The following is a 27,308-nucleotide window of genomic DNA, read 5'->3' as shown; positions in this document are numbered from 1 at the left end:
CAACCACGGGCTCAGGGTCTGTCCCTGTGTCTCCCGGGGCCCTCGGATCGACCATCTGTGCCGGACGGAGCCCTGCTCAGCCACAACCGCGGGCTCAGGGTCTCTCCCTGTGTCTCCCTGGGCCCTCGGATCCACCGCCCATTCCAGTTCTGCTGCCTTGCGACACTGCCTCCCTTCCTAGCTCTGCTAGTGGCTAGAAGTGCTGCCGGGAGGGGAGTGAGGACACCGGGCAGCTGGCGCCACCTCACCAAGCCGTGGTGACAGGCAGAGGGATGGCATCAGGACAGAGGAAGAGGGTCCAGAAGCAGAGCCCACACAGGGCACAAGGAAGCACAGGCTCCAGCAGCCGGCTCGGGGCAGTCAGACACCCACATGCAAAGCACGAGCCTCAGCCTCTACCCCAAACAGTAACCAAAATTAACTCAGAGTTCCACCTAAACTAAGCCGACCTCAATGGAAACCTAAAACCAAGACTTCTGGGAAAAACATAGGAGGAAATCTTTGTGCTGCTGAATTAAGCATATTTCTTAGACAAAACAACAAAAGCACAACCTGTGACAAAACATGATACACGGGACCTAGTCAGTATTCCAAACTCCTGACCTTCCAAAGACATTGTTAAGAGAATGCAAATATAAACTACAAACACCACGAAAAAGTTTTACAAATCCTATTTCTGATAATGGACTTAAAACAGGACACAAAAGTACTCACCATAAAAGAGGCTGATAAACTCAATAACTAAGTTAACATTTTCTGCTTGGAGACCTCACTGAGAAACGAAAAGGCAAAGTCTGGGAGATGATATCACAGCACGTGCAACCGGCAAAGAAGCTGTATCCAGAATGCATTTTCAGAACTCCGATAAATTAGCGAGGAATATGCAAGCAACTCAATTTTTCAAACAGACAAAAGTTCACAAACGAAAATACTGAAATGACACATCGGCACACCAAAAGATGCTTAAATATCACTTCTCATTAGGGAAACGCAAACCATACCCACGGTGAGGTATCACCTCGTGCCCACTAGAGAGGCGCCTCACACCCGTGGCAGGCGTGTGGACAGTTCAGCCTGGCGTTTCCAGTAAGCTGGACACACATGTAGCCCGTGACCCAACAACTTCACCCCTAAGTCCTATGGGAATGTTCATGGCAGCTTTACACACGCAAAGGCCAAAAACAGGAATTAATCAAACACCCACGAACAGGGAAATGGACTAGCACGAGTCACACGACGCAGGAAACGGGACCTAACCAGAGCCAGGCAGAAGCCGTGGGACAGCAAGTCAGGGGCGAGTCTTGCAGGTGTGGTGCCGACAGAAACCCCACAGGGCACAAAGCCCACGGCACACACATGAAACCAGTCAGGCCATGGGCGAAGGGCAGTCACCTTGAAAATGAGCAAGGAAAAAACCTTGAGGGAGCACCCTCCCCTCCAAAGAGCTTCTCACCAAACCTGTCTTCCCGGGGGCTGGGAAATGGCAGTGGCCTCCTCCACTCTCCCTCTTACATGCCAGACCCCTGTCCTTTCAGCGGTCCATGGAGTCAGGCTACCACCAATCCGGCTCCACACCCACGGCCTGCCTGAGAAGGGAAAGGTCTGAGGTGCACTAGGCCGGGCACGCTGGCACCGCCTATGGTCCCAGCTACTCAGGAGGCCGAGACAGGAGGATGGCTTGGGCCCAGGAGCTCGAAGCGAGTGGCCACGCAGCGGCACCGGGAACTTGCAAGGGGCGTCCAGAGGCAGCACTGCAGAACCTCAGGGGCCTGGCCAGCCAGGTCCAGGACAGCTGTGGCGGCCGCCCAGGGTACCTACCTTTCGCCAGTCATTAAAGAAGTTCTTCCGGAAAACCTCCTTTGTTGTGTATTCATGATCCAACATCCTCCCATAAAAAGTGGCAACCTCCTCCGCTTTCACGCTCAATCTCATGGGCTTTCCTGCAGGCATCAAAAGACACATCACATGAGAGAGCGGCCACAGGCTTGGCCTCCAGCTGACATGACTTCATTGCTTTAAACTACGCTTTCGTGCGTACTATGCCAAGAGCAAGAAGCTAGGCCTTATTCCGTAAGTTCAGCAGCATGTTCTACATGACAAACGACAATCACCCTGCGTGGAGGTGACGACCACAGTGATCTTGGAGTGGGTGGTGAAAACGCTGCAGATTTCGGTGCTACTGATTTCTTCTCCTTTAGCACTTTACTTTGCTACTACATTTATATTACATGAAAATGGAACATGTACAATTTTAAAACACACCAATCTCTACAAAATTACGGAAGCAAAATAAAAGTTAATGCTTCAAAGCAGACAACTGAATAACTGTAAGTGTAACCCTGTAAAACTCTGCCAGCCTCTGTCCCACCAGTCCCTGCGTTTTCTTCTAAGATCGGTATGGTTTAGAGACGCAGGGGGTGAGCTGGGGCCAGGTGAGCAGAGCGAGAGGCTCCTGGTGGGAACGAGGGTGTTCACCAGGAATTCTTCCAACTGCGTGTCTGAAAAGTTTTCAGAAGAAAATTTTAGAGAAATAAAGGCATAATCATTTGGTAACGGAAGAAGGTATTCCTGATAACTAGCCTCTCAGGACAGAGGACGAGAGGCCCAGAGGCCAGCAGCACAGGCCCGAGGGGCTCAGTTCCCGCTGCCCCTCTGTGGAGGCTCGGCCCCACTGGGCCCCACGTGATACCACTGCTCCCCGGACTGCCTGCCATGGCCCTGCACGGGTAGTCCTCGCCCGCCACATCCCTCCTGGCCAGGGAGGTCCTGCAGGGCCACTCTGGGGCGGGCGAGGCGGCCGCTACACTGGGCCAGGGGCACAGCGCGAGACGCTCAGAAAGGCCCCGTGGCCTCCCGTGGGCAGCCCCCACAGACACAGCTAGAACCTCTGTCACTGTGGAATCTCCAGTCCAGCTTCGGAGAAACAGGCTTTGAACAAAAAATGGCATCAAAGGAGCTCAGCGAACTCAGGTGTGCCTGTGGCCCGGCAGGGGGCCCACGGGAGGGCTGGCAGGAGGGGCACAGCACGGCGTGGGGGCCCGCCCTGGGGGAGAAGAGGTTTGCTTTTCTTAGAAGGATGCCTTCTAGCAGAGATGAAGAAAATGGGCTGAAGCAGCTAAAATCAGCAGCACAAGAGCCAAGCCAAAGCTCCTCGGCCCTGGGGCAGACAGTAGGGCTCAAGGGCAGGAGGGGTGGGTCCTGCACTGGGCCCTGCTGACCCAGAGCCCCCGGGGTCCTGCCTCTGAGGGTGGCTCAGCGCTCATGTGGATCACGAGCTCCGCTTCTTGCTGAGAATCACAAGCTGGGATCAAGTGACCATTCTGTGATCCACGTGTGTACACGCAGTGTATATATTGTGTATACTCAGAACACACAGGGAACACAGTGGTGCAGGGCAGGGACGGAGGGTGGGCCTTGCCCAGCGGGTCCTGGACACAACAGGCACAGCCAGTGCAGGCTCAGCAGGAAAGGCAGGGACAGGAGCCCCTGAGCTGCTGCCCTCCGAGCACGGGTCAGTCGGTCAGCAGCCCCCACGCATCACTTGCAAGAAGAGGGCACAGAGCGCTCACAGCCAGAAGCCTGCAGCGGGGCTGAGGGAGCGAGCCAGATGCCCACTGGGAGCCCACACCCAGGGAGCCAAGCACAGGCCCTGGAGGAGCCGCTCCCTGCGTCCTCACCATCATAGAAGAAACACACTCCATCAGGAAGGGGCTCGTATGGGGGTGCGAAGTACGGGCCCTTGTGCTCCAGCTGTCTCCACTTCACCCCGTCTTCGCGCTTCTCCTCCTCCCACCTAAAGATGGAGACAGCACGTGTCACTCTCCTGGGCCAGGCCCAGTGTGAGCCTCTTCCCACCTCGCGTGGTGGCTCCTCCCTGTGGCTCCTAGCAGGGGGGCCGTGTGGCCTCCACCTCACGGGGGAGGAAAACAAGGCCTGCAGAGGGAGGCAACCCCCACTGACCTGAGCCCCCTGCCTGTGCACCCGCCCGTGCCCCACCCACAGCGGCCCGTGCGCTGCTGAGTCACGGATCCCACCAAGCCCGGCTAAGCGGGGAAGGGCAAGGCAACATGCCTCTCCCAGGCTCTAGGGCCTCTCCCCAGATGGGTCCCTTCAGAGCCGCTCTAGAATCCTCTGGAACCTCTCCATGGGACCGTTTCATTAGCTAAATAAAGGACCTGGCTGCTTACGAGACAGCCCTGCCTCCCAGGAGCTGGGTGGAGGGGGCCAGCAGTGCAGCCAGTGGAGAGGCACCACAGCAGGGCGCAGGACCGCCGCCCACAGAGGATCGGGCAGGGTGGAGAAGGCCGGGCAGGGAGGGGAGGCCCTGAAGCCAGAAGCCTCAGGGGTTTTCAGGGAAGGGTTCCTGTTGGGCGTGGGGGAGGGCTTACAACGCACTAACACAATGAGGCTCCACAGGGCTCCCTGCCAAGGTCCCCCTCCCCAGGGCATCCCCTCCTGGCAAGCTCAGCTCTGGAGGTTGGGGGCGGAGGACGGGGACACAGCCAGCATGGTGGCTACAGCCCATCCTAACTCTCCAGGCCAGTCATCATCTATCCATTGAGGCTCCAGCCAAGCCCAAGCCCGCCCTGAGCCAGCCCTGAGCCAGCACTGCCTCGTAGAAAGGGCTCAACTGAACCCAGACACTGAGATGGGCCTGGGAGGAGAGGAGCGAGACGGGGCATGGCTGGCAGGCAGTGGGCAGGCTCAGTCAGCAGGGCTGAGGAAAGAGCGAGCCCAGCATCTAGGATGGCCAGTGCAAAGGCCTCAGTGGGAGAGGCTTTGGTGGGAGGGTGGGAGCACCATCAGGATGGGGGAGAGTGAGATGGACACACCTTCTGAGCCTCCCCCAGACGCACAAGGACAGAAGGTTCCAGATCACACCCCCACCTGCCAGAGCCAGGAGACCCGCACGTGACCCCAGCCAGGTAGTGCTGTCAGGGGCCTGGTGGGCCTGTTCGGCTGGGATGAGTGTCCTCAGAGCAACAGGAAGTCTCTGAAGGGTCTGAGAGAGGAAAGCATGTGCCACTGACATTTCTGAAAGGGCCTTTCTGGCTGTCTCTGCAGAGGAGGGAATGGGCAGGGTTAGAAGAGCCAGAGGCAGAGGTGATAAAGTAGGGAGAAGTTAACCGGCTCAAGAACCTTCCAGGGTGGAGCCCAGCACGGTAGCTCACGCCTGTAATCCCAGCACTTTGGGAGGCTGAGGCAGGCTCAGGAGCTCAAGGCCAGCCTGGCCAACATGGTGAAAGTACAAAAAGCTAGCTGGCAGATACTGCAGGCAGCTGGAGTCTGGGGGGAGAGTCGGGGGAAGGGGGGTTCTGCTGACTCTGCAGAGCTTTTCCATGTCAGGTGAGACCAGCCTCACCTTTCTTACAGGTTTTAGGAGTTCAAGAGAGCCCAGCAGCCCTAATACAGCATGTCTAGGGTAGGGCTGATAGGAGGCGGCATCGCTAAGTACCCTGAAGAATAAAACCTAGACCTCGCCCTCTTAACCTAGACAACGCCTTCTTAGAGAATCAGGGTGTGAGAAAATGTGAAAACACAGGTATCTCAGAACTGACTGATAGGAGCCGGGCGTGGTGGCTGAAGCCTGTGATCCCAGCACTTTGGGAGGTTGAGGTCGGTGGATCACTTGAGGCTAGGAGTTCGAGATCTGCATGGCTAACATGGCGAAACCCCATCTCTACTAAAAATACAAAAATTAGCTAGATGTGGTGGCTGGCGCCTGTAATCCTAGCTACTCAGGAGGCTGAGGCAGGAGAATCACTTGAACCCAGGAGGTAGAGGTTGCAGTGAGCTGAAATTGCACCACTGCACTCCAGCCTGGGTGACAGGGCAAGTCTCAAGAAATAATAATAATAAAAAAAATAAAGAACTGACTGACAGTAACACAAAGCCTCTAGGGTAATCACACCATCAGTCTAATTTCACAGATGAAGACACTGAGTTGAAACAACTTGCAGGCCAGCAGCCAGGCAGGGCTGCAGTGCTGGGTGTGCTCAAGCCCAACTGAGCGTTGCACGTTTTGCACGTTGTGCACGTTGTAGTGACATTCTTTCACCCCTGCAGAGACCCGCGTACCAAGCACCACCATCAGACACAAGCTGGCTTTCAAAGGGAGACCTTGCTCCAAACCCACCTTTCCACCTGGGTGACTGCAGCCCAGCAGCACTTTTTGGAAAGCACCTACCTGTCTGTGCACCCTCGGAGAGATGCGCCTCAGTGCAGGGCCCACAGCCAGCCCCAGCTCCAGGGCAGGCCAGAACTCCCTCCTCCCAAGACGCCCTCCCCGATCTGGGCTCTCTTGGGTCCCAAGATCCTGGAGGCAGACAGGACATTTCTGCGGCATGGCCTTGGGCAGCTGTGCAGGCCCTCAGCTGTGAACGGATATGGCGATAGCGCACCACCAGGCCACAGAGACACACCACGCTGGAAGCACCAAGTGAACGACGGCAAACCCACTGGCGGAAACTCCTGCAGGATCTCCACGCACCAGTGAGGCTGTCAACTCTCCAGCTCTTCCGAAACCTCCAGCATTTCGTGCGCAGAGACCCAACCCCATGCGGCTACCCCAGGCCCAGTATGCGCCGGCAGGGCTTCTCACATGTCCCCCAGGAAAGCGCCTGGGACCACGAACGGCCACCAGGGCCACTGGATCCATGTGGCGTGTGCCTGGTGATGTAGATACGACAATGAGTGCCAGGGTCATGCAGAATCGTCCTGGAGACAACCCGGGAACCGACTCCAGGTCTCAGAAGACCAGACACAGCAACACAAGCTTTTTATAAAGTACCTAACCAAACCCTACAGTGTTGAGGCCCAGCCACAGCTACACAAATGATGAAACCGCAAGCCAAAAAAACGGGGGAGATTTCCCCAAACAGGGTTGGTGGGGTGGTGCCTGGGGAAGGAGGGGTGACGTCACGGGGGGCCTGTACACCCCGGGCAGGAGGCGGGCCGCTCACACCGCGGCAGGCATGCTCTCCCGGCCCGACTTTTGGGAAAACCGGAAGCAGGGCAAGGCGGTCCCACGAGGCCTGTCACTCTCCCTTCTGGACCTAACCCAGCCCGGTGCTCAGGGCCCTCGCCGCCTGCTCAATGGGCCGCCTTACCTGGTTCCACTGCCCTTCTGCGTCCTGCGCGAGCCCGGGACGCCCCGGGAGGCCGGGCGGCGGGGGACCTCCCGGAGCAGCGTCAGAGCCGCCCGGAGCCGCAGCAGCCGCACCACGCGCATCTGCCGGCCTCCGGGAAAGGGCGACAAGCTGGGCCCCGCCCCAGCGGCCCCGCCCCGCCCCGCCCCCAGCGGCCAGCCCCGCCCCCGGGCGCAGCCTCCGCCCCCAGCGGCGCTCATTCCGAGGCTGTGCGGTCTAAGCCTGCACCGGGCTGCGGCAGCGGCGCCACCGACTGTCCTGCCGGCCTCCCCCTGGTCTCCCTGCCTTCGTGGTCCAGCGCCCTTTCACGCTGGGGCGGGGCCCTAGATCCAAACCCAGTCCCACTGACCTCTGCAGCACAGGGCTGGCTGTCAGGGTGCCCCACAGGTCACACGACCAGGCCAGTGAGCGCCTGCCCAGGGCTGGCACACAGCTCTCTCCCAGAGCCTCCGAGGGCAGGGGCACCTGGCAGGTCCTTCCTAAGCACATGCTCCGCTGCTGGGGAGAAGGGACCTCACAGGCTCAGAGGGCCCCTACCTCATCCCCTGCAAACAGCAGCACTTCCAGGCAAAAAGCGGCAGAAGCGCCTGCTATCCAGCCCACGGCAGCCCCTCAGAGGTGGTGCCTCTGGACAAAGGCCGCTGCAAGCCCTGCGGAATCATCACTGCCAACCAGCCTCTCACTCCCAAGGAGACCAGAGACCGGGCACAGCTGGAGCCTCCCTCCTGCACTCAGTCCTCAGCATGACCCCTGACCCTGGCCAGGGTTGAACCCCGGTGTCTTCACTGGGGAGCATGGCCAAGGGCAAAACCTCTAGACCGGCACTTGGCAGCGGGCCCTGAGCCACAACAGGCCACACCACTCACCTCCGGCAGCACTACAGCCTTGTTCTTCCCGGTAAAACCCGGACACCAGGACCGTGGGAAGCAGATGAATTCACATGCATCCCGCACTTTCGCTGTGACCGTTAGGAATGCAGTGGACACAGGCAGGAAAGGAGCCTGGGCTGCCACCGCACGCCCCCAGCGACCCTCCCCTGCCACCAGCTGACTCAGTGTCCATGTCATCTAGCTGCTGGAAACCACAGGCAGAGGCCGAGGGCTGCACTCGCTGGCTCTCAGGGCCCAGGCAGACCTGGTAGGTGTCCCATCATTTCAGAATGAGCAGCTCAGCAGCTGAAGGTACACACACACCAGGACACAGCAGCTGACTCTCCGGGTGGGCCACCTCCTCCCAGGGGCTGCGGAACAGCAACGCATTATTTTTTCAGACAACCCTTTCTACAAACCAGAACAGGGCCTTAGCCCAGGCCCACCATTCCTTCAACAAAATCCTGAAGTCAGTGTGTTTTCCAATTCAGGTTTCTAAGGGTCTTTGGTTTATTGTTTTTTACTTTTTGTGGAGATGGGGTCTCTCTATGTTGCCCTGGCTGGTCTTGAACTCTTGGGCTCAAGTACCTTGGCCTCCCAAAGCGCTGGGATTTCAGGTGTGAGCCACCATGCCCAGTTGATTCCTCAGGTTTTGTAAGAGGGAGTGTGGCAGGACAAAAACCCTAAGATTTCTCAATAGATGCAGAAAAAGCACCAGACAAATCCAGCACCATTTCATGATAAACAGAATGGAAAACCCACTCAAGAACAGAACAGAAGGAAACCTAACCTGAAAAGCGGCATCTACAAAACCCCGCAGCTAACCTCATATGCAAGAAGAAAGACTGCATGCTCCCCCTGAAATCAAGAATAAGACGAGGATGGGCCGGGCGCGGTGGCTCAAGCCTGTAATCCCAGCACTTTGGGAGGCCGAGACGGGCGGATCACCAGGTCAGGAGTTTGAGGCCAGCCTGGCTAACACGGTGAAACCCCGTCTCTACTAAAAAATACAAAAAACTAGCCGGGCGCGGTGGCGGGCGCCTGTAGTCCCAGCTACTCAGGAGGCTGAGGCAGGAGAATGGTGTGAACCCGGGAGGCGGAGCTTGCAGTGAGCTGAGATCCGGCCACTGCACTCCAGCCTGGGCGACAGAGCGAGACTCCGTCTCAAAAAAAAAAAAAAAACCTGTAATCCCAGCACTTTGGGAGGCCGAGACGGGCGGATCACAAGGTCAAGAGATCGAGACCATCCTGGCTAACACAATGAAACCCCGTCTCTACTAAAAATACAAAAAAATTAGCCGGGTGAGGTGGCGGGCGCCTGTAGTCCCAGCTACTCGGGAGGCTGAGGCCGGAGAATGGCGTGAACCCGGGAGGCGGAGCTTGCAGTGAGCCGAGATCCGGCCACTGCACTCCAGCCTGGGCTACAGAGCGAGACTCCGTCTCAAAAAAAAAAAAAAAAAAAAAAAAAAAAGACGAGGATGTCCACTCTCGCCACTGCCACTCAACACGGTACCAGAGGCTCTCACCGAGCAAACAGGCCAGCAGATGAAATAAGACACCCAGATCAGAAAGAGAGAAGTAAATCAGCTCTTTTTGCAGGTGTCATAATCTTGTATATAGAAAATCCCACAGAATCCACAAAAATAGGCTGAGCACCGTAGCTCATGCCTGTAATCCAAGCACTTTGGGAGGTCGAAGCACGTGGATCACTTGAGTCCAGGAGTTCAAGACCAGCCTGGGCAACATAGTGAGACCCTATCTCTATAGAAAATAAAATTTTAAAAAAGAATCCACAAAAACTATTAGAGCTAATAGACGAATTCAGCACAATTGTAGGGTACAAGATCAATATGCAAACATCAGTTGTATTTCTAACCAGGAGCCATGCGCAAACTGAAAATGAAATTAAGAAAATAATTTACAATAGCATCAAAAAATAAAATATTGCACAATAAATTTAACAAAGGAAGTATCAAGCTTATACTCTGAAAACTGTAAAACATTGGCCAAAGAAATTAAAGACAGCCTAAATAAATAAGCAGCCATCCCGTGTTCATGGACCGGATGATTTCATAAGGTTAAGACAGCAATACTCGCCAAACAGATCCAAAAACGCAATACAATCCCCATCAAAATTCCTGAAAACTCAATGTAATCCCCATCAAAATTCCAGCTGGCGTTTTTGCAGAAATGGACAACCTGATCCTAAAATTCACAGGGAAATACAAGGGACCCAGAATAGCCAAAACAATATTTGAAAAAGAATAACAAAGTTGCTGATCTCAAAACTTCAAAACTGGCCTGGGCAACACAGCAAGACCCCATCTGTACTAAAGATTGTTAAATTAGCCGGGCATGATGGTGTGTGCCTGTAGAAAGGGAGGAGACCACCTCTCATATTGTCTTCTGCCTAATTTTTGCCTCAAAGAAAAGAAAAAGTAGGAGTTAAAGAAAAGGCAGAAGTGAAATTCAATAGTCAGCCCAGCGCCACACCCCAGGCCTAGTAGTTAAAGATCGACCCCTGACCTAATCACTTAAGTTTTCTATCGATTCCAGACACTGTATGAGGAAGCATTGTGTAACTCCCTGTTTGGTTCTGTTTTGATCACCAGTGCATGCAGCCCCAGTCACACAGCCCCTGCGTGCACAACGTATCACGGCCCTTTCATGTGGACACCTTAGAGTTGTAAGTCCCTAAAAGGCACAGGAATCTTGACTTTGGGGAGCTCGTATCTTGAGACACGATTCTACCGATGTTCCCAGCTGATTAAAGCCTCTTCCTTCCTAAAACTGGTGTCCGAGAGGTTTTGTCTGCGACCCGTCCTGCTATAGTAGTCCCAGCTACTCGGGGGGCTGAGCGAGAGGACTGCTTGAACCCAAGCGTTCAAGACTGCCGTGAGCTATGATCAGGCTACTGCACTCCAGCCTGAACAACAGGCTCCATCTCTTAAAACAAATGTTTTTTGGCCGGGCTTGGTGGCTCATGCCTGTAATCTCAGCACTTTGGGAGGCCAAGGCGGGTGGATCACCTGAGGTCTGGAGTTCAGGACCAGCCTAACCAACATGGAGAAACCCTGTCTCTACTAAAAATTCAAAATTAGCCAGGCATGGTGGCACATGCCTGTAATCCCAGCTACTTGGGAGGCTGAAGCAGGAGAATCACTTGAACCCAGGAGGCGGAAGTTGTGGTGAGCTGAGATCGCACCATTGCACTCCAGCCTGGGCAACAGAGTGAGACTCCGTCTCTCTCTCTATATATATATATAAAATAATATGTAATATATATATTTTTTAAAAGGGGGATAATCTAAAGAGACATTTCTCCAAAGATGAAATACAAAAGGCCAACAATCCTGTAAAAAGATGCTCAAAATCATCAGCCATGGGAGAAATGAAAATCCAATCCACAATGAGGTCACCTCACACCCGGGTGGCTGCAGTCAACGTGCTGGGGAGGGCGTGGAAAAGTGGCACCCACTGCACAAGGCCAGAGACACAGCTGGGGAGTCTAGGCCTGCAGACCAGGAAGGGTTTCTATGAACTGTCTGCCAATATTCCTGGGGTTGGTGGCCCCCTCCCCTTGTGCCCTCTTCCTCCCCAGGCCACTTGGGGGCTGCCCAAGGGAGCGGAGGCGGGGCTTCACCACTCTTCCTCACAGCAAGTAGGAGGACCCCTGTTTTGCATGAGAGAAACTAGGCTTAGAAAATTTAAAGAATTTTCCCAGAATCAAACAGGTGCTAAATGCAGGAGCCGGATACCCACAAAGACCTTTCCCACCTGGAAGCCTGAAGCCGGAGCTCCAAGGCTACGTGGGGACTGCCCAGGTGGGAGGCAGCGCCGCCCAGCAGACACAGCTGCAAGCAGCGGCGGGGTTCACCCCATCCCGAAGCCACATTGCAAAAGAAAGGGACTTTGACCTTAATGATATACTTAATTCCAACTATTTCACCCAAAATACTGTCAACATAATATGCTAATGAGAGAGTACGCATCGCTCTTCTCATAGCAGGTGTGTGTCACACCCCCAGCACGTCTCCACTGGGAGAGCCGCCCGGCTCGTGGCTGCGTACAGGACAGAGCAGGGGTGGCGGCTACAACGCAGTGTGGCCCACTTGTGGCTGTGTGACCTTGGGCCGGTTACTTAACCTTTTTTTTTTTTTTTTTTTTTGAATAGCAAATAGTTTATTAGTATATGGTTTCAACGGGAGTAATAAATTCACATATAAAGGAGACAATAATCAAGTCAAAAGAATAAATGCTTACTAATCATCGGAAAATCTGTGGCCATTAGGGCTGGCACGTAAAAATCCAAAATCACTCAGAGGCCAAATCTTAAAGAAGATTCGTCCTCTTATTAGTCCATATGGACTAGGTCCATAGTATCTAGAATCTGTGGAATTCTGTAGATTATCACCTTCTAACCAAACATGACCCACTGGCACCATAGGTCTGTTCTACAATTCATTCCATTTTTAGGGAAGTCGCAGGGCTTCCAGGAAAAAAAAAAATTAAAGCATGTCAGAGGAGGAGGGAAGGTTCACCCTCCCCACCCAGCAACGACTGCTCTCTATGGGCCTAACAGATGCTTTTAACTGAGCTTTGGGAAACGGCTTCTTGATCGCAGCCTTTGTGGCCTCTGTCAAGAGCAGAAACCAAGGGCAGTGAACAAAGGGGTCAGGGGTGAGCTTGGGGCTGCTCCCAACTCCGGAGCAGGTGCAGGCCACACCAGACCACGCTGCCAGCGTCCACCCTGGCCCAGGCACAAAACACCAGAAAGGGAAGGTCACAGAGCCACTACGGAAGGTCCCGACCCCACTGCCCCATCCACTGCTAACTTCTTCTTCTTTTTCTTTCTTCTTCTTCCTCCTCCTCCTCCTTCTTCTATTACTATTATTATTATTATTATTATTATTATTATTATTATTAGAGACAGAGTCTCGCTCTGTGACCCAGGCTGATCTCGGCTCACTACAACCTCTGCCTCCCAGGTTTAAGCGATTCTCCCGCCTCAGTCTCCCGACCACCACACCCGGCTAATTTTGTATTTTTTTTTTTTTTTTTTTTTTTTTTTTTTTTTTTTTTGAGACGGAGTCTCGCTCTGTCGCCCAGGCTGGAGTGCAGTGGCGCGATCTCGGCTCACTGCAAGTTCCGCCTCCCGGGTTCCCGCCATTCTCCTGCCTCAGCCTCCTGAGTAGCTGGGACTACAGGCGCCCGCCACCGCGCCCGGCTAATTTTTTGTATTTTTAGTAGAGACGGGGTTTCACCGTGGTCTCGATCTCCTGACCTTGTGATCCGCCCGCCTCGGCCTCCCAAAGTGCTGGGATTACAGGCGTGAGCCACCGCGCCCGGCCTAATTTTGTATTTTTAGTAGAGACAGGGTTTCACCATTTTGGACAGGCTGGTCTCAAACTCCTAACCTGGTGATCCACCCACCTCCGCCTCCCAAAGTGCTAGGATTACAGGCGTGAGCCACCGTGCCCAGCCTGCTAACTTATTTCACAATAAAATCTTAGAAGAAAATGAGACACTAAGTTCATCCGTTGTTTTCTCGTATCTGCAAGAATCAGCATCGCCAGGCGTGAGTGCCTGTGAAGCTGCTCCTCAGAATCACGTTCATTGTTTATTTACTACTGAAGATACCTACTTGGCCTTTTTTCTTGGGTGGCTTTTCATGGTTATTAGTCTTCACTGGCTTGGTGATCTGTGCAAATCTAGAAAACAAATTTATACATAAATATGCAACTCTGCAGCTCATTCAGGGTTGCCATTTTAACAACAGAGAGTCAAAACAGCCTCATGGAAGCCTCCCATGCTTTTAATGACCCTTTTCTCATTTTTAAAAAGTACACCTGGCAAAGCTGCTGGTAACCTACATGCTGGGTTATCAAGGAGCCTCTGGGCACAGCACCAGCTGGTGGCAGAAGTCCCCACCCCAGGCCAGAAGCTGCGAGCACATCTCAGGCACTTCCCGGCCCCGGGGGAGAGTGGGCGGGCAGTAAAAGGCAGCTCCTGAGTCCCCTCCAGGCCCATCTCTGTCCCCACCAACACCACAGCAGTTCAGAAATCATCAACTTGGAAAAACAGTCCTTCAAAAGGGACTTTTGAAGAAGTGTGACAAACTATCTTCAGAAACAAAACTCACACCGAACAGAGAGAGGAAAAGACACTTCGCTGAAGTGGGAGTGGCACGGGGCCCACCTCGGGCTGCACGCTGGGTCAGGGGCGCTGTCCCCAGGAACCCCAAGGAGGTTATGGGGGCGCCAGGCACCCCGGTCTGAACCTGCCCACTCCTCGGCTGACTGCCCACCTCGCCCGCACCTCACACTACAGCTGCTCTCACTCCAACATCGGACCATCACAACACACACCCACATCACTGCAGACTGCAGACACAGTGAAATGCGCGTCTTGCAAGGAAAAACTTGTGAGATTTCTGAAAATCATGTTAGAGCCCTACTGAGGCAGAGGCCTGGGCCAGTAGAGAAGGGTGAGAGGAGGCCGTCATAACACAGCTGGAAATCAGGATTAATAGATGGAATCCATGTGGAATCCAGGCCCTCAAGGATGGGGCCCTCAAAGATGACACCAAGGTCTGTGCCTGAGAAGACAGAAGGAGCCACTTCACTGAAACGAGAGGACTAGGGAGGGAAGGGTGGCAGACACCCATGCTCCTCTCGGGATGCTCTGACTGCAGAGGCAGGAGAGGGGAGGGGGAGGGGGAGGGGATGGGGGAGGGGATGGGGGAGGGGAGGGGAGGAGGGGGAAGGGATGGGAGAGGGGAGAAGGGGGAGGGGAGGAGGAGCAGCAACCTCAGCTGAGCAAGGTGAGCAACAGTGAACCAGGCCAAGCAGGAGACAGAATGGATGGGCGCCATGTGAGGAGCATGCCCAGCACCTGGAGAGCTGCTGTGGTCACAGGCATGATTTCATCACAGCCACAGTCATCAGCACAGGCTCCAGTCTGGGGTGGAAAAATTGGAAAGAAGGAAACGTTAAAGCTTTAAGTAATAAGAGACCCAGGGGCCATGTTAAAAGGTAACTCATTCTCTACCTCATCCCAACTCAATAACACAATTCTGGCTCCAACTGGGACAGCACAGGGGCTTCTAAAAAGGGTAACCGTTATGGCCGGGCACGGTGGCTCACGCCTGTAATCCCAGCACTTTGGGAGGCCGAGGCAGGCGGATCACGAGGTCAGGAGATCGAGACCATCCTGGCTAACACGGTGAAACCCCGTCTTTACTAAAAATACAAAACACTAGCTGGGCGAGGTGGCGGTGCCTGTAGTCCCAGCTACTCGGGAGGCTGAGGCGGGAGAAGGCATAAACCCGGGAGGCGGAGGTTGCAGTGAGCCAAGATCGCACCACTGCACTCCAGCCTGGGCGACAGAGCGAGACTCCGTCTCAAAAAAAAAAAGAAAGGTACCCATGGGAGACTCCCCATAGACAGGTCCCGATTCCCAAACACAGACACGCACCACACTGCAGGCACCAGCCAGTCCTTCCCAAGGAGCTTACCCTTGCTGGGCAGAGCCACGCACAGAGAGGCAGAGCCCACAAGCCCACTGGCAGCCAAGGTCACCCCCATGCCTGACCTGGCAGAGCCCTGCTGGAGGCAGGTCCACAGGGCATCCCTGAGTGGCTGAAAGGTCTGAACCAGCACTGGGCACAGGAGCCCAGCAATGCCAGCCCGAGGCGTCTGCTGGTCTCTGGAGGACACAGTTGTAAACTCTACACAGACAGAGAGAAGCAGGCTGGCCCCTCCAGCTCCTGCCGCCACGCGGGGCTGGGAGGTGTCACTCACACCCCACGTGGAACAGAGCCTCTCAGGCTATACTCCCACACCTCTGGCTGGCACTTCAGCAGAGCTTTTCACTGTTTTAAATTAAAATACAGATAAGGCTTGCATTAATTTAGTAGCAAAGTTTAGCACCAACTCAGGGCTTTCATAAAATATATAAGAATACATTACATAGTACCAGAACACAGAGAAGAGATAAAGTAATTCACACTTAAACTATACTGATAAAGTCAGTCATCAGTAAAATGGCAAAATCCAAATCATCAACACTTTTTCTAAATTGAAGTCCCACAAAGCATTTATTATTGCATCGCTTTTCAAACAAACCGTTATCTAACAACCCATTGGTAATGAGGTAGACTCTGGGGGTTCTGATTCTGCCCAGTCAGCATGTCAGCAGGAAACATCTGCAGAAAGTCATAAGCAGGGAGATAGATGCTGGGGGCAGGGGTGATGGTCAAGTGGGTGTGGACACATCTGTCTTCTGAGGGTGGCAGTGGCTTTGCAGAGGGACAGTTCTGCCAAAACTCATCCAATGGTCACTGTCAATGAGTACAATTTATCACGTGGAGATAGCGTGTCGGTAAAGTTCACTTCTCACAAAGTGCTCCTGCATTATTACTCTAGAGCCCAGGAGAATGGGCAGCTCTTCTGGCTCTCAGCCAAGGCTTTGTTTCACCTCCGGAACAGCTCCGAAGGCAATGCCAGGCCTCCTGAAGCTCAGGAGTGAGGAGGAAATGCCAGGTTCCTAAGTACGAGGCTGCTCCAAATTCCTCACAGGCAATGCAGGACAGAAAACCCAGAGGCATTATCTTCATGGAGCACCTTTACCACCCAGCTAATGGGATACTGAGACACCCAGAAACTTGGTTCTTGGACCAGCTATTGCCCCTCAAATTTGCTTTCCCTTGCCAAGATCCCACAAAATGATTTTTTTTTTTTTTTTTTTTTTTTTTTTTTTTGAGACGGAGTCTCGTTCTGTCGCCCAGGCTGGAGTGCAGTGGCCGGATCTCAGCTCACTGCAAGCTCCGCCTCCCGGGTTCCCGCCATTCTCCTGCCTCAGCCTCCCGAGTAGCTGGGACTACAGGCGCCCGCCACCTCGCCCGGCTAGTTTTTTGTATTTTTTAGTAGAGACGGGGTTTCACCGTGTTAGCCAGGATGGTCTCGATCTCCTGACCTCGTGATCCGCCCGTCTCGGCCTCCCAAAGTGCTGGGATTACAGGCTTGAGCCACCGCGCCCGGCCTCACAAAATCATTTTTTTAAAAAGATTTATTTTAAACAAACAAAGCAGCACCAGAGAAAAAGAAAGGGGGCTGTGCTGGGTGTGGCAGCATGCTTGTAGTCCCAGCTACTCGGGAGGCTGAAGTGGGAGGATCACTAGAGCCCAGGAACTGGAAGCCAGCCCAGGCAACACGGCAAGACATCTCTAAAAAAGAGAAAAAGAGAAGGAAGGGGGACGTATTTTAGCCCATTTCCTGCTGCTGTAACAAATAGCACAGACTGGGAAATTTATAAAGAACACAGATTTATCTGGTTCACCAGAGGCTGGGAAGGCCAATATCAAGAAGCTGCATCTGGCAAGGACCTTCTTGTTGCATTACCCCAGCGGCAGAAGATGAACTAGCACACACGGCAGAGGGAGGACACTGAGCAAACTCACCATTTTGATCAGGAACCAACTCCCATGGCAAGAAATCTACTCTCAAGATGACAACATTGTCCATTCATGAGAGTAGAGCCAAATCACCTTTCAAAAGCCTTGCTTCCTTTTTTTTTTTTTTTTTAGAGATGGAGTCTTGCTCTGTTGCCCAGGCTGGAGTGCAGTGGTGCAATCTCGGCTCACTGCAACCTCCGCCTCCCAGGTTCAAGCGATTCTCCTGCCTCAGCCTCCCAAGCAGCTGGGATTACAGGCATGCTCCACCACATCCGCTAATTTTTGTTTTGTTTTGTTTTGTTTTTGAGACGGAGTCTCACCCTGTCACCCAGGCTGGAGTGCAGTGATGCGATCTCAGTTCACTGCAAGCTCCCCCTCCCGGGTTCACCCCATTCTCCTGCCTCAGCCTCCCAAACAGCTGGGACTACAGGCGCGCCGCCACCATGCCCAACTGATTTTTTTGTATTTTTAGTAGAGACGGGGTTTCGCCATGTTGGCCAGGCTGGTCTCAAACTCCTGACCTCAAGTGATCTGCCCACCTTGGCCTCCCAAAGTGCTGGGATTACAGGCATGACCCACTGCGCTGGGCCTCATCTGTGTATTTTCGTTTGAGTTTGACAAGTATTAATAAACTCCCAAAACCCCATTACACCAACTCAAAACTTACCAGCTCACATCCCATCTCTTTCCATTGAGTGCCCACCCTCTTCTCTCCCCAGTGGGTTATTCTGAAGCAACTCCAAGACAGCACATCGCTTCACCCACAGACATTTCCAGTTATGTCCAAAGATGCAAACTCTTCTTTTAAAGACCACAACCACGTGCCCGCCTCGGCAGCACATACGCTAAAAGTGGAACAATACAGAGAAGTTTCGCATGGCCCCTGTGCGAGGATGACAGGCAAATTCATTATGCTCTCCACAAAAACAATTAAAAAGAACACAACCACTATACACCATCACTCTTTCTTTCTTTTCTTTTATTATTTTAAGATGGAGTCTCGTTCTGTCACACAGGTTGGAGTTTAGTGGCACGATCTCAGCTCACTGCAACCTCCGTCTCCCGGGTTCAAGCGATTCTCCTGCCTCAGAATCCTGAGTAGCCGGGATTATAGGCGCCCACCACTGTGCCCGGCTAATTTTTGTGTTCTTAGCAGAGATGGGTTTTCGCCATGCTGGCCACGCTGGTCTCGAACTCCTGACCTCAAGTGATCCACCCGCCTAGGCCTCCCAAAGTGCTGGAATTACAGGTGTGAGCCACTGCGCCCGGTCCACTATTACACTTCAAAAAACAAATTCCTTATTATCAGATATCCACAGAGTGCTCAAATTCCCTAACTGTCTCATCATTTAAAAAATCTTTCTGTAAATCAGAATTGAAACAAAGTCCAATGCATTTGAATAGACTTTTTGGTTCTCTTTTTATTTTTTATTTTTTATTTTTTTTTTTTTTGAGACGGAGTCTGGCTCTGTCGCCCGGGCTGGAGTGCAGTGGCCGGATCTCAGCTCACTGCAAGCTCCGCCCCCCGGGTTTACGCCATTCTCCTGCCTCAGCCTCCCGAGTAGCTAGGACTACAGGCGCCCGCCGCCTCGCCCGGCTAGTTTTTTTGTATTTTTTGGTAGAGACGGGGTTTCACCGTGTTCGCCAGGATGGTCTCAATCTCCTGACCTCGTGATCCGCCCGTCTCGGCCTCCCAAAGTGCTGGGATTACAGGCTTGAGCCACCGCGCCCGGCCGGTTCTCTTTTTATTTTTAATGTATTCTACTTCAATTTAAATTTTTAGAAAACTTACTATTTTGGAAAATTTCAAGTATATGCAGTAGAATTATAAGCACTCCCCACTGACAGAGACTGTCCTCGACCACACTTGAGTCTGGCTCCTGGGTCCTCCTCTTTGACCAGGCCCTGACCTTGGCTTAGTCCTTGACCTACTTAGTCCAGTTTCAGCAAGACTCCTGCTGGTTGCGTCAGTGAAAACCCCACCCTTGGTATCTGATCCTCAACATCGGGTCAAATTCCTCCTCCCTCAGCCTCTACAGCTCATCACCCTGGCCTGCCAAAGAACCCCTACCCCGATGTCTCCTGATGGTAACTTTCCAACTCTGCTTCTTGGCTAAACATCCTCACACGTCTTTGTTGTATTTGGAGTTGAGCTCAATCTCTCTCCCCTACTGCAAAACCCCATGACAGCGGCCTCTCCTGGAAGTCTGCCTTACCATCTCTAACAAGCATCATAAAAACTTTTTCTCGGCCAAGCACGGTGGCTCAGGCCTGTAATCCCAGCACTTTGGGAGGCCAAGGTGGGTGGATCACCTGAGGTCAGAGGTTCAAGACCAGCCTGGCCAACATGGCAAAACCCCGTCTCTACTAAAAATACAAAGATTAGCCAGACAGTGGTGGCGCATGCCTGTAATCCCAGCTACTCGGGAGGATGAGACAAAGGCGGGAGAATCACTTGAGCCTGGAAAGCAGAGCTTGTAGTGAGCCGAGATCGTGCCACTGCACTCCAATCTGCGGGACAGAGTGAGAGTAAGACCCTGTCTTAAAAAAAAAAAAAAAAGAAAAGAAAAGAAAAGAAATGGAAAATAATTCCATTTACAATAGCATCAAAAAAAAAAATACTGAGCAATAAATTTAACAAAAGAGATATAAAGCTTATACTCTGAAAACTGTAACACATTGCCAGAAGAAATTAAAGACACCCTAAATAAGTGAACAGCTATCCTGTATTCATGGACTGGATGACTTCATATGGTTAAGACAGCAATACTCGGCCAGGTGTAGTGGCTCATGCCTGTAATCCCAGCACTTTGGGAGGCCAAGGCAGGTGGATCACCTGAGGTTGGGAGTTCAAGACCAGCCTGACCAACATGGAGAAACACCCTCTCTACTAAAAATACAAAATCAGCTGAGTATGGGGGCACATGCTGTAATCCCAGCTACTCAGGAGGCTGAGGCAAGAGAATTGCTTGAACCCAGGAGGTGGAGGTTGTGAGCCGAGATTGTGCCATTGCGCTCCAGCCTGGGCAACAAGAGTGAAACTCCGTCTCTAAATAAATAAATAAAAAAATAAAGACAGCAACACTCTCCAAACAGATAGAAAAACTCAATGCAATCCCCATCAAAATTCCAGCTGGTGCTTTTGCAGAAATTGACAGCCTGATCCTAAAATTCACAGGGAAATACAAAGAACAAAGTTAGAGGAATCATACTTCCTGATTTCGAAACTTCAGGGCTACGGAGATGAAGACAGAGGGGCACGGTCAGAAGGACATGCACAGAGACCGGTGGGTCCACTCAGAGTCTGGAAATAAACCCACACACCTGTGGGCAACTGATTTCAACAAGGATGTCAGACCACTCCACGGGGAAAGAACAGTCTTTTCAACAAGGGGTGCTGACTATCCACATGCACAGAATGAAGTTAGACCTCTTCCTCACATCAAATGCAAACGTTAACTCAAAGTGGATCAAGAACCTAAATGTAAGAGCCAAAGCTATAAAACTCTTAGAAAAAAACATAGGTACAAATCTTTATGACCCTGAATTAGATCACGGTTTTTGGGTTGGTTGGTTGGTTTAGGCTGGGTCTCACTCTGTCACACAGGCTGCAGTAAAGTGGCACAATCACAGTTCACTGCAGCCTCGAACTCCTGGGCTCCAGCAATCCTTCCACCTCAGCTCACCACAGCTGGGACTACATGTGTTCACCACAGTGCCCAGCTGATTTTTAAATCTTTCGTCGAGTCGCAGTTTCACATCAATGCCCAGCCTGCTCTCAATCTCTCGGCCTCAAGTGATCCTCCTGCCTCAGCCTCCCAAAGTGCTGGGATCATAGGCAGATAATGGTTTTTAAAAACACCCACACGCAAAGCACAAACAACCCAAGATAAAACACACACATTGAACTCAGGTAAAAGAGATCAACCGAAAACTTTTGTACTTCAAAAGACACCATCAAGAAAGCAAAAGACAATCCACAGATAAGGGTCTGGTGTCTGGAATATGCAAAAAATCTTCTACAACTCAACAATAAAAAATAAATAATCCAACCAAAACCAGGTAAAGGGCCAGGTGGGGTGGCTTGCACATGTAATCTCAGCACTTCGAGAAACCAAAGTGGGCGGATCACTTGAACCCACAAGTTTGAGATGAGCCTGGGCAAGATGGGGAGACCCCATCTCTCCAAAAAATTTAAAAATTAGGCCGGGCGCGGTGGCTCAAGCCTGTAATCCCAGCACTTTGGGAGGCCGAGGCGGGTGGATCACGAGGTCAGGAGATCGAGACTATCCTGGCTAACATGGTGAAACCCCGTCTCTACTAAAAATACAAAAAACTAGCCGGGCGTGGTGGCGGGCGCCTGTAGTCTCAGCTACTTGGGAGGCTGAGGCGGGAGAATGGCGTGAACCCGGGAGGCGGAGCTTGCAGTGAGCCGAGATCACGCCACTGCGCTCCAGCCTGGGAGACACAGTGAGACTCCGTCTCAAAAAAAAAAAAAAAAAAAAATTAGCTAGGTGTGGTGACGCACACCTGTATTCCCAGCTACTCAGGAGGCTGAAGTGGGAGGGCGGCTTGAGCCCAGGAGTTCGAGGCTGCAGCAAGCTATGATGGTGTCAGTGCACTCCAGCCTGGGCAAGAAAGCGAGACCCTGTCTCTTTAAAAAAAAAAAAAAAAAAAAGGCAAATAGTGTAAACAAACATTTCTCCAAAGATGAGATACAAATGGCCAATAAACACATGAAAAGATGCTTAGTATCACTAATCACTAGGGAAATGCAAATCAAATCCACAGGGAGTTACAGTGAGTTACCACTTTGCATCCACCAGAATGGCCATAATGAAAAAGAAAATAAGTGTTGGCAAGAATGTGTAGAAACTGGACTCCTTGTACAATGCTGCTGGGAATGTAAAATGGTAATGCTGCTTTAAGAAAGGTTGTTGGGGCCGGGCACGGTGGCTCATGCCTGTCCCAACACTTTGGGATCACTTGAGGTCAGGAGTTCGAGACAAGCCTGGCCAACATGGTGAAACCCTGTCTCTACTAAAAATACAAAAATTAGCCAGGCGTGGTGGTGGGTGCCTGTAATCCCAGTTACTTGGGAGGCTGAGGCAGGAGGATCGCTTGAATCCAGGAGGCAGAGGTTGCAGTGAGCCGAGATCGCGCCACTGCACTCCAGCCTGGGCGACAGAGAAAGATTCCATCTCAAAAAAAAAGTCTGTTGGTTGTTCAATAAATTCAACATGAAATGACCACAGGAGCCAGAAATTCCACTTCTAGTTATGTACCCGAAAGCACTGCAAAGAGGTATTCAGACAAATACTTATAAAGAAATACTTGTAGCAGCATCATTCACAATAGCCCAACGGTAGGAACAACCCAAATGTACATCAACAGACAAAGGGATCAACGAAGCCCAGATACACACGCAGCACGGTGTTTCCAGCTGTGCAGGGGAATGAAGTGTTAACACAGTACAGTGTGGATGGATCTTGGAAACACTTGACATAAAAGAAGCCAGGCACAAAAGGAAAAATACTGTAGGATTCTGTTTACAGGAAACAGCCAGAATAAGCAAATCCATGGATAGAAAGTAGATTAGTGGTTGCCAGGGGCTGGGGGAACGGAGAATGGGAACATTAAAATAAAAACTTTAGACAAATTAAATTTAACAAAGTTTATCTGAGCAACGAATCATCTGAGAATTGGGCAAAGTTCCCAGAACGAGAACGGGTCCAGAGCGAGTCCAGGGCTGCTGTGTGGTCAGACCACACTTATGGACAGAGAAAAAAAAAAGTGACAAAAAATGAAAAAGACAAAAAAAAAAAAAAAAAAGAAAAAGAAAAGAAAAAAAGGAAAGTGATGCACAGGAAACAGCCACACAATTTTGTGAAGTTGCAGCAACACTGAACACTTGGCATATTTCACCATGAAAGTCTCCATTTCTGCCTTCATTTGAACAGATTCGGCAACCTGGGAGACATGGCCTGTGCACCGCCTGCCTAGTCATGATTACATTCCCAGCTCACGGCCGGGATGGCAGGACAGCGCGGAAGCGGCATGTGGCAGACACAACCGGGGACGGCCTAGCTCCTCAGCAGACGGCAGGCACCGGAAATCAGCAAACACAATCTGACACAACGCAGAGCAAACACCACATTAAATGGCTTCCGCGTTCCAAGGCCGGGTGCTTAGTTCATCTATGGAAACCTTATTTAAAACGACACAATTAGCTCAAACTGACTCATCCTACCTTAGATTCTACTCGCTGTGAATGGATGCATACAGCCTGCCATCAAGCCATGGATGTACCACATTTCTCAAAAGCAAAACCTAACCATTTTTCCATCAGGCTTTTTTCTTTGTTCTGCTGGACACAGAAAGCTATTTACATGATTATCGGACACAAGAAAGCAGCAGAGAAGAGAGCAGAGGGAGAGAAAGGTGAGTGAGGACTGCAGGCCTAATGCTTTTCAACCTTTTTCTGGTTCTAATCTTTGAAAAAGATGTGGTCACACTGATTGTTACCACAGTAACAATCTGACAAGATCATTTATCTAAAACAAAAACAAACAAAGAGGAAGGGCCCCTGGCACATGAGGGAGATGCCAGACCCCCTTGTTACACCTGGGCCCCGACACGAATGTGCAAGAGCCAGATTACTGCACCTGTCAGAGACGGCTCGCGTTACCAACCAGCTCTGCAGTCCTGTGGATTCCTAACTCTGCTCAAGCGGAAACAAAGACTGGAAAAAGAACAGGAAGCAGGTCCCAATTCCACTGCAAAGGCCAGGCTCCCAGGACGAAAGCTGATCTCACCCCGTGCCCTCGCTCCCCCCATCCCCTCGCTCCCCCCATCCCCTCGCTCCCCCATTTCACCTCACTCTACAAAAAAAAGGGGTAAAGAGAACAAATCTCACCTGACAATAGGATCGTCCTGCCCTGGATTTTCTTTTGAAACGGAGAATTTATTTTCTTCTCTCAAGCACTGCTATAAGTCACAAGAGAACAGGGTTACACTGAGGAAATTTCCATGTCATAATAAACAGAACTTCTGTGAAAACACTAGGATGAACCCCACCACGGCATCCTGCACTATGGGAGGCAGAGGCAGGTGGATCACAAGGTCAGGAGTTCGAGACCAGCCTGGCCAACATAGTGAAACCCCATCTCTACTAAAAATACTAAAACTAGCCGGTCATGGTGGCATGCACCTGTAGTCCCAGATACTCGGGAGGCTGAGGCAGGAGAATAGATTGAACCCAGGAAGCAGAAGTTGTGGTGAGCTGAGATTGTGCCACTGAACTCCAGCCTGGGCAACAGAGTGAGACTCCATCTCAAAAAAAAAAAAAGGTCGGGCATGGTGGCTCATGCCTGCAATACCAGCACTTTGGGAGGCCAAGGAGGGTGGATCACGAGGTCAGGAGATCGAGACCATCCTGGCTAACATGGTGAAACCCCGTCTCTACTACAAAAATAGAAAAAATTAGCCGGGCGTGGTGGCGGGCGCCTATAGTCCCAGCTACTCGGGAGACTGAGGCAGGAGAATGGTGTGAACCGGGGAGGCAGAGCTTGCAGTGAGCTAAGATCATGCCACTGCACTCCAGCCTGGGCAACAGAGCAAGACTCCGTCTCAAAAAACAAAACTTCATGAGGCTGAGTATGGTGGCTTACACTTGTAACCCCAGCACTTTAGGAGGATAAGGCAGGAGGATCTCTTTTTTTTTTTTTTTTTTTTTTTTTGAGACGGAGTCTCGCTGTGTCGCCCGGGCTGGAGTGCAGTGGCCGAATCTCAGCTCACTGCAAGCTCCGCCTCCGGGGTTTACGCCATTCTCCTGCCTCATCCTCCCAAGTAGCTGGGACTACAGGCGCCCGCCATCTCGCCCGGCTAGTTTTTTTTTTGTATTTTTTAGTAGAGATGGGGTTTCACCGTGTTAGCCAGGATGGTCTCGATCTCCTGACCTTGTGATCCACCCGTCTCGGCCTCCCAAAGTGCTGGGATTACAGGCTTGAGCCACCGCGCCCAGCCGGCAGGAGGATCTCTTGAGCCTAGGAGTTCTAGACTAGCGTGGGCAATATAGGGAGATAGGGAGATCCCATCGTACAAAAATTAAAAAAGAGAATTAGCCAGCGTGATGGTGCACACCAGTAGTCCAACTACTCAGGACACTGAGGTGGGAGGATCACTTGGGCCCAAGAGGTTGAGGCTGCAGTGAGCTATGATCACCACTGCACTCCAGCCTGGGCAATAAAGTGAAACCTTGTCTCAAAAAAAAAAAAAAAAAAGTTCATGAGTAAAAGCAAAAATTAAGATTACAACATTTGAACATATTGAAGATTGTGAGTTTAAAAAATGAAACAGTAAGGCCAGGTGTGGTGATTCATGCCTGTAATCCCAGCACTTTGGGAGGCTGAGGCAGGGACTGCTTGGGGCAAGGAGTTCAAGATCAGCCAGAGCAACATAGTGAGGCCTTGTTTCTTCAAAAATAAAAATAAAAACATAAGGCCAAGCGCAGTGGTTCACGCCTGTAATCCTAGCACTTTAGCAGGCTGAGGCGGGCAGATCACCTGAGGTCAGGAGTTCTAGACCAGCCTGGCCAACGTGGTGAAATCCCATATCTACTAAAAATACAAAATTAGCCAGGTGTGGTGGCGCACGACTGTAGTCTTGGCTACTCAGGAGGCTGAGGCAGGAGAATCGCTAGAAACCGGGAGGCAGAGGATGCAGTTAGCCAAGATTGCACCATTGCACTCCAGCCTGGGTGACAAGAGCAAAACTCCATCTCAAAAAAAAAAAAAAAATTAGCTGGGCATGGTAGCACCCGCCTGTGGTCTCAGCTACTGGAGAGGCTAAGGCGGAGGATCACTTGAGCCCAAGAGTTTGAGGTTATAGTAAACTATGATCACCACTGCACTCCCACCTGGGAGACACAGCAAGACTCTATCTCTAAAAAAATTAATAATATAAATAAACAAAAATGAAACATTAGCAGTAAATAAAAGGTTTGAACCTGGTCTTCACCCCATCTTCCCTGATTTTTTCTGCTTTGGCTTCTTCACTTTGAGCTTCTTCGCATTTTCCAGCTTTATCTGCCCAGTACTCTCTCTCTTCCTTTAATCAAAGAAGTATGCTCCTGTAACTCCAAAGAAGAAACGGCAACACCAATGCCAAAATGATGTTTTTGACAGGAAGAAACATAAACTTCACAGAAAAACAGTGACATCACACCCCTCCCATTCCTCCCCCGTTCTGTCCTGGGCTATGGTTCAGACACCACCTACAGCCGAGAGCTCCTCCCACCCCATTTGTTACAAAAGCCGGGCAAGCAGGTGAAGCACCCCCAGCAACAAAATCCAATGTCACAAACATGCAAAGGCCACTGCTTTCCAAAAGTATTGCTACTTCCTGAGAACAACTTTATTGGCAACTGCTTCAAATTGGGCCCGTGACCGTTTCCCATCGCCTCTCTAACTGCACCTGAGTGTCCTCACCTGCGAGAAAGCACACATGTCCCCGGGGCCCTGGGATGAGCAGCAGGATGGTTCCACAGAGGTGAGCCTGGACCCAGGACACTGCTGCACCTGTGGCTGGAGTGACACCGAAAACACAGCAGCAGCTGAGAGGGCTGGAGAGGTGACCGGCCACGAGCCTCTGTCGGCTCCAACCACCAAGGGATGGTGCTTATTCCTGACCCCATTACTATGCAACCAGGCTCTCTAGAAAGTTAACATTAGCTTGTCCCGAGCATCTTCCTGGGTGTAATATACCATCCTGTTCACGTTTTTTAAATCACTATTAAGTAAAGTTTTTGTTTTTGTTTTTGTTTTTGTTTTTGTTTTT

General features: G+C 51.6%; 1 protein-coding gene and 1 non-coding gene across 33 annotated transcripts in view; one reads left to right on the top strand and one right to left on the bottom strand.

Annotated features, from left to right (window-relative positions):
- Positions 1-27,308, bottom strand: part of LOC105488443 (DNA topoisomerase I mitochondrial) — a 65,441-nt gene that overhangs the window by 37,260 nt on the left and 873 nt on the right. For 15 of the 32 annotated variants that reach the window (XR_011606641.1, XR_011606642.1, XR_011606643.1 and 12 more), the window contains exons 1-2: positions 3,678-3,793; positions 1,819-1,940 (exon numbers count right to left, since the gene is read on the bottom strand). Coding sequence is in view for 27 of the 32 variants with exons in the window: in XM_071067655.1 (XP_070923756.1) it covers positions 1,819-1,932 (114 nt within the window). In the remaining 5 variants the exon portion in view is untranslated. Of the gene's footprint in view, positions 1-1,453; positions 1,587-1,818; positions 1,941-3,677; positions 3,794-4,887; positions 5,059-7,109; positions 7,256-13,661; positions 13,729-14,911; positions 14,984-23,721; positions 23,836-24,136; positions 24,214-24,387; positions 24,459-26,478; positions 26,602-26,959; positions 27,056-27,308 lie in introns of those variants that run through there. The other 17 variants (XM_071067663.1, XM_071067667.1, XM_071067673.1 and 14 more) reach the window with 16 other exon arrangements.
- On the top strand, positions 18,293-18,399 carry LOC139355967 (U6 spliceosomal RNA). Its single transcript, XR_011607348.1, has one exon. It is a non-coding gene; the product is annotated as a U6 spliceosomal RNA (small nuclear RNA).

The sequence above is a fragment of the Macaca nemestrina genome, chromosome 8 (assembly GCF_043159975.1).
Source record: "Macaca nemestrina isolate mMacNem1 chromosome 8, mMacNem.hap1, whole genome shotgun sequence".
NCBI classification, from domain to species: Eukaryota; Metazoa; Chordata; class Mammalia; order Primates; family Cercopithecidae; genus Macaca; species Macaca nemestrina.
The sequence above is the reverse complement of the archived record's forward strand: the minus strand, read 5'-3'. Positions and strand labels throughout refer to the sequence as shown.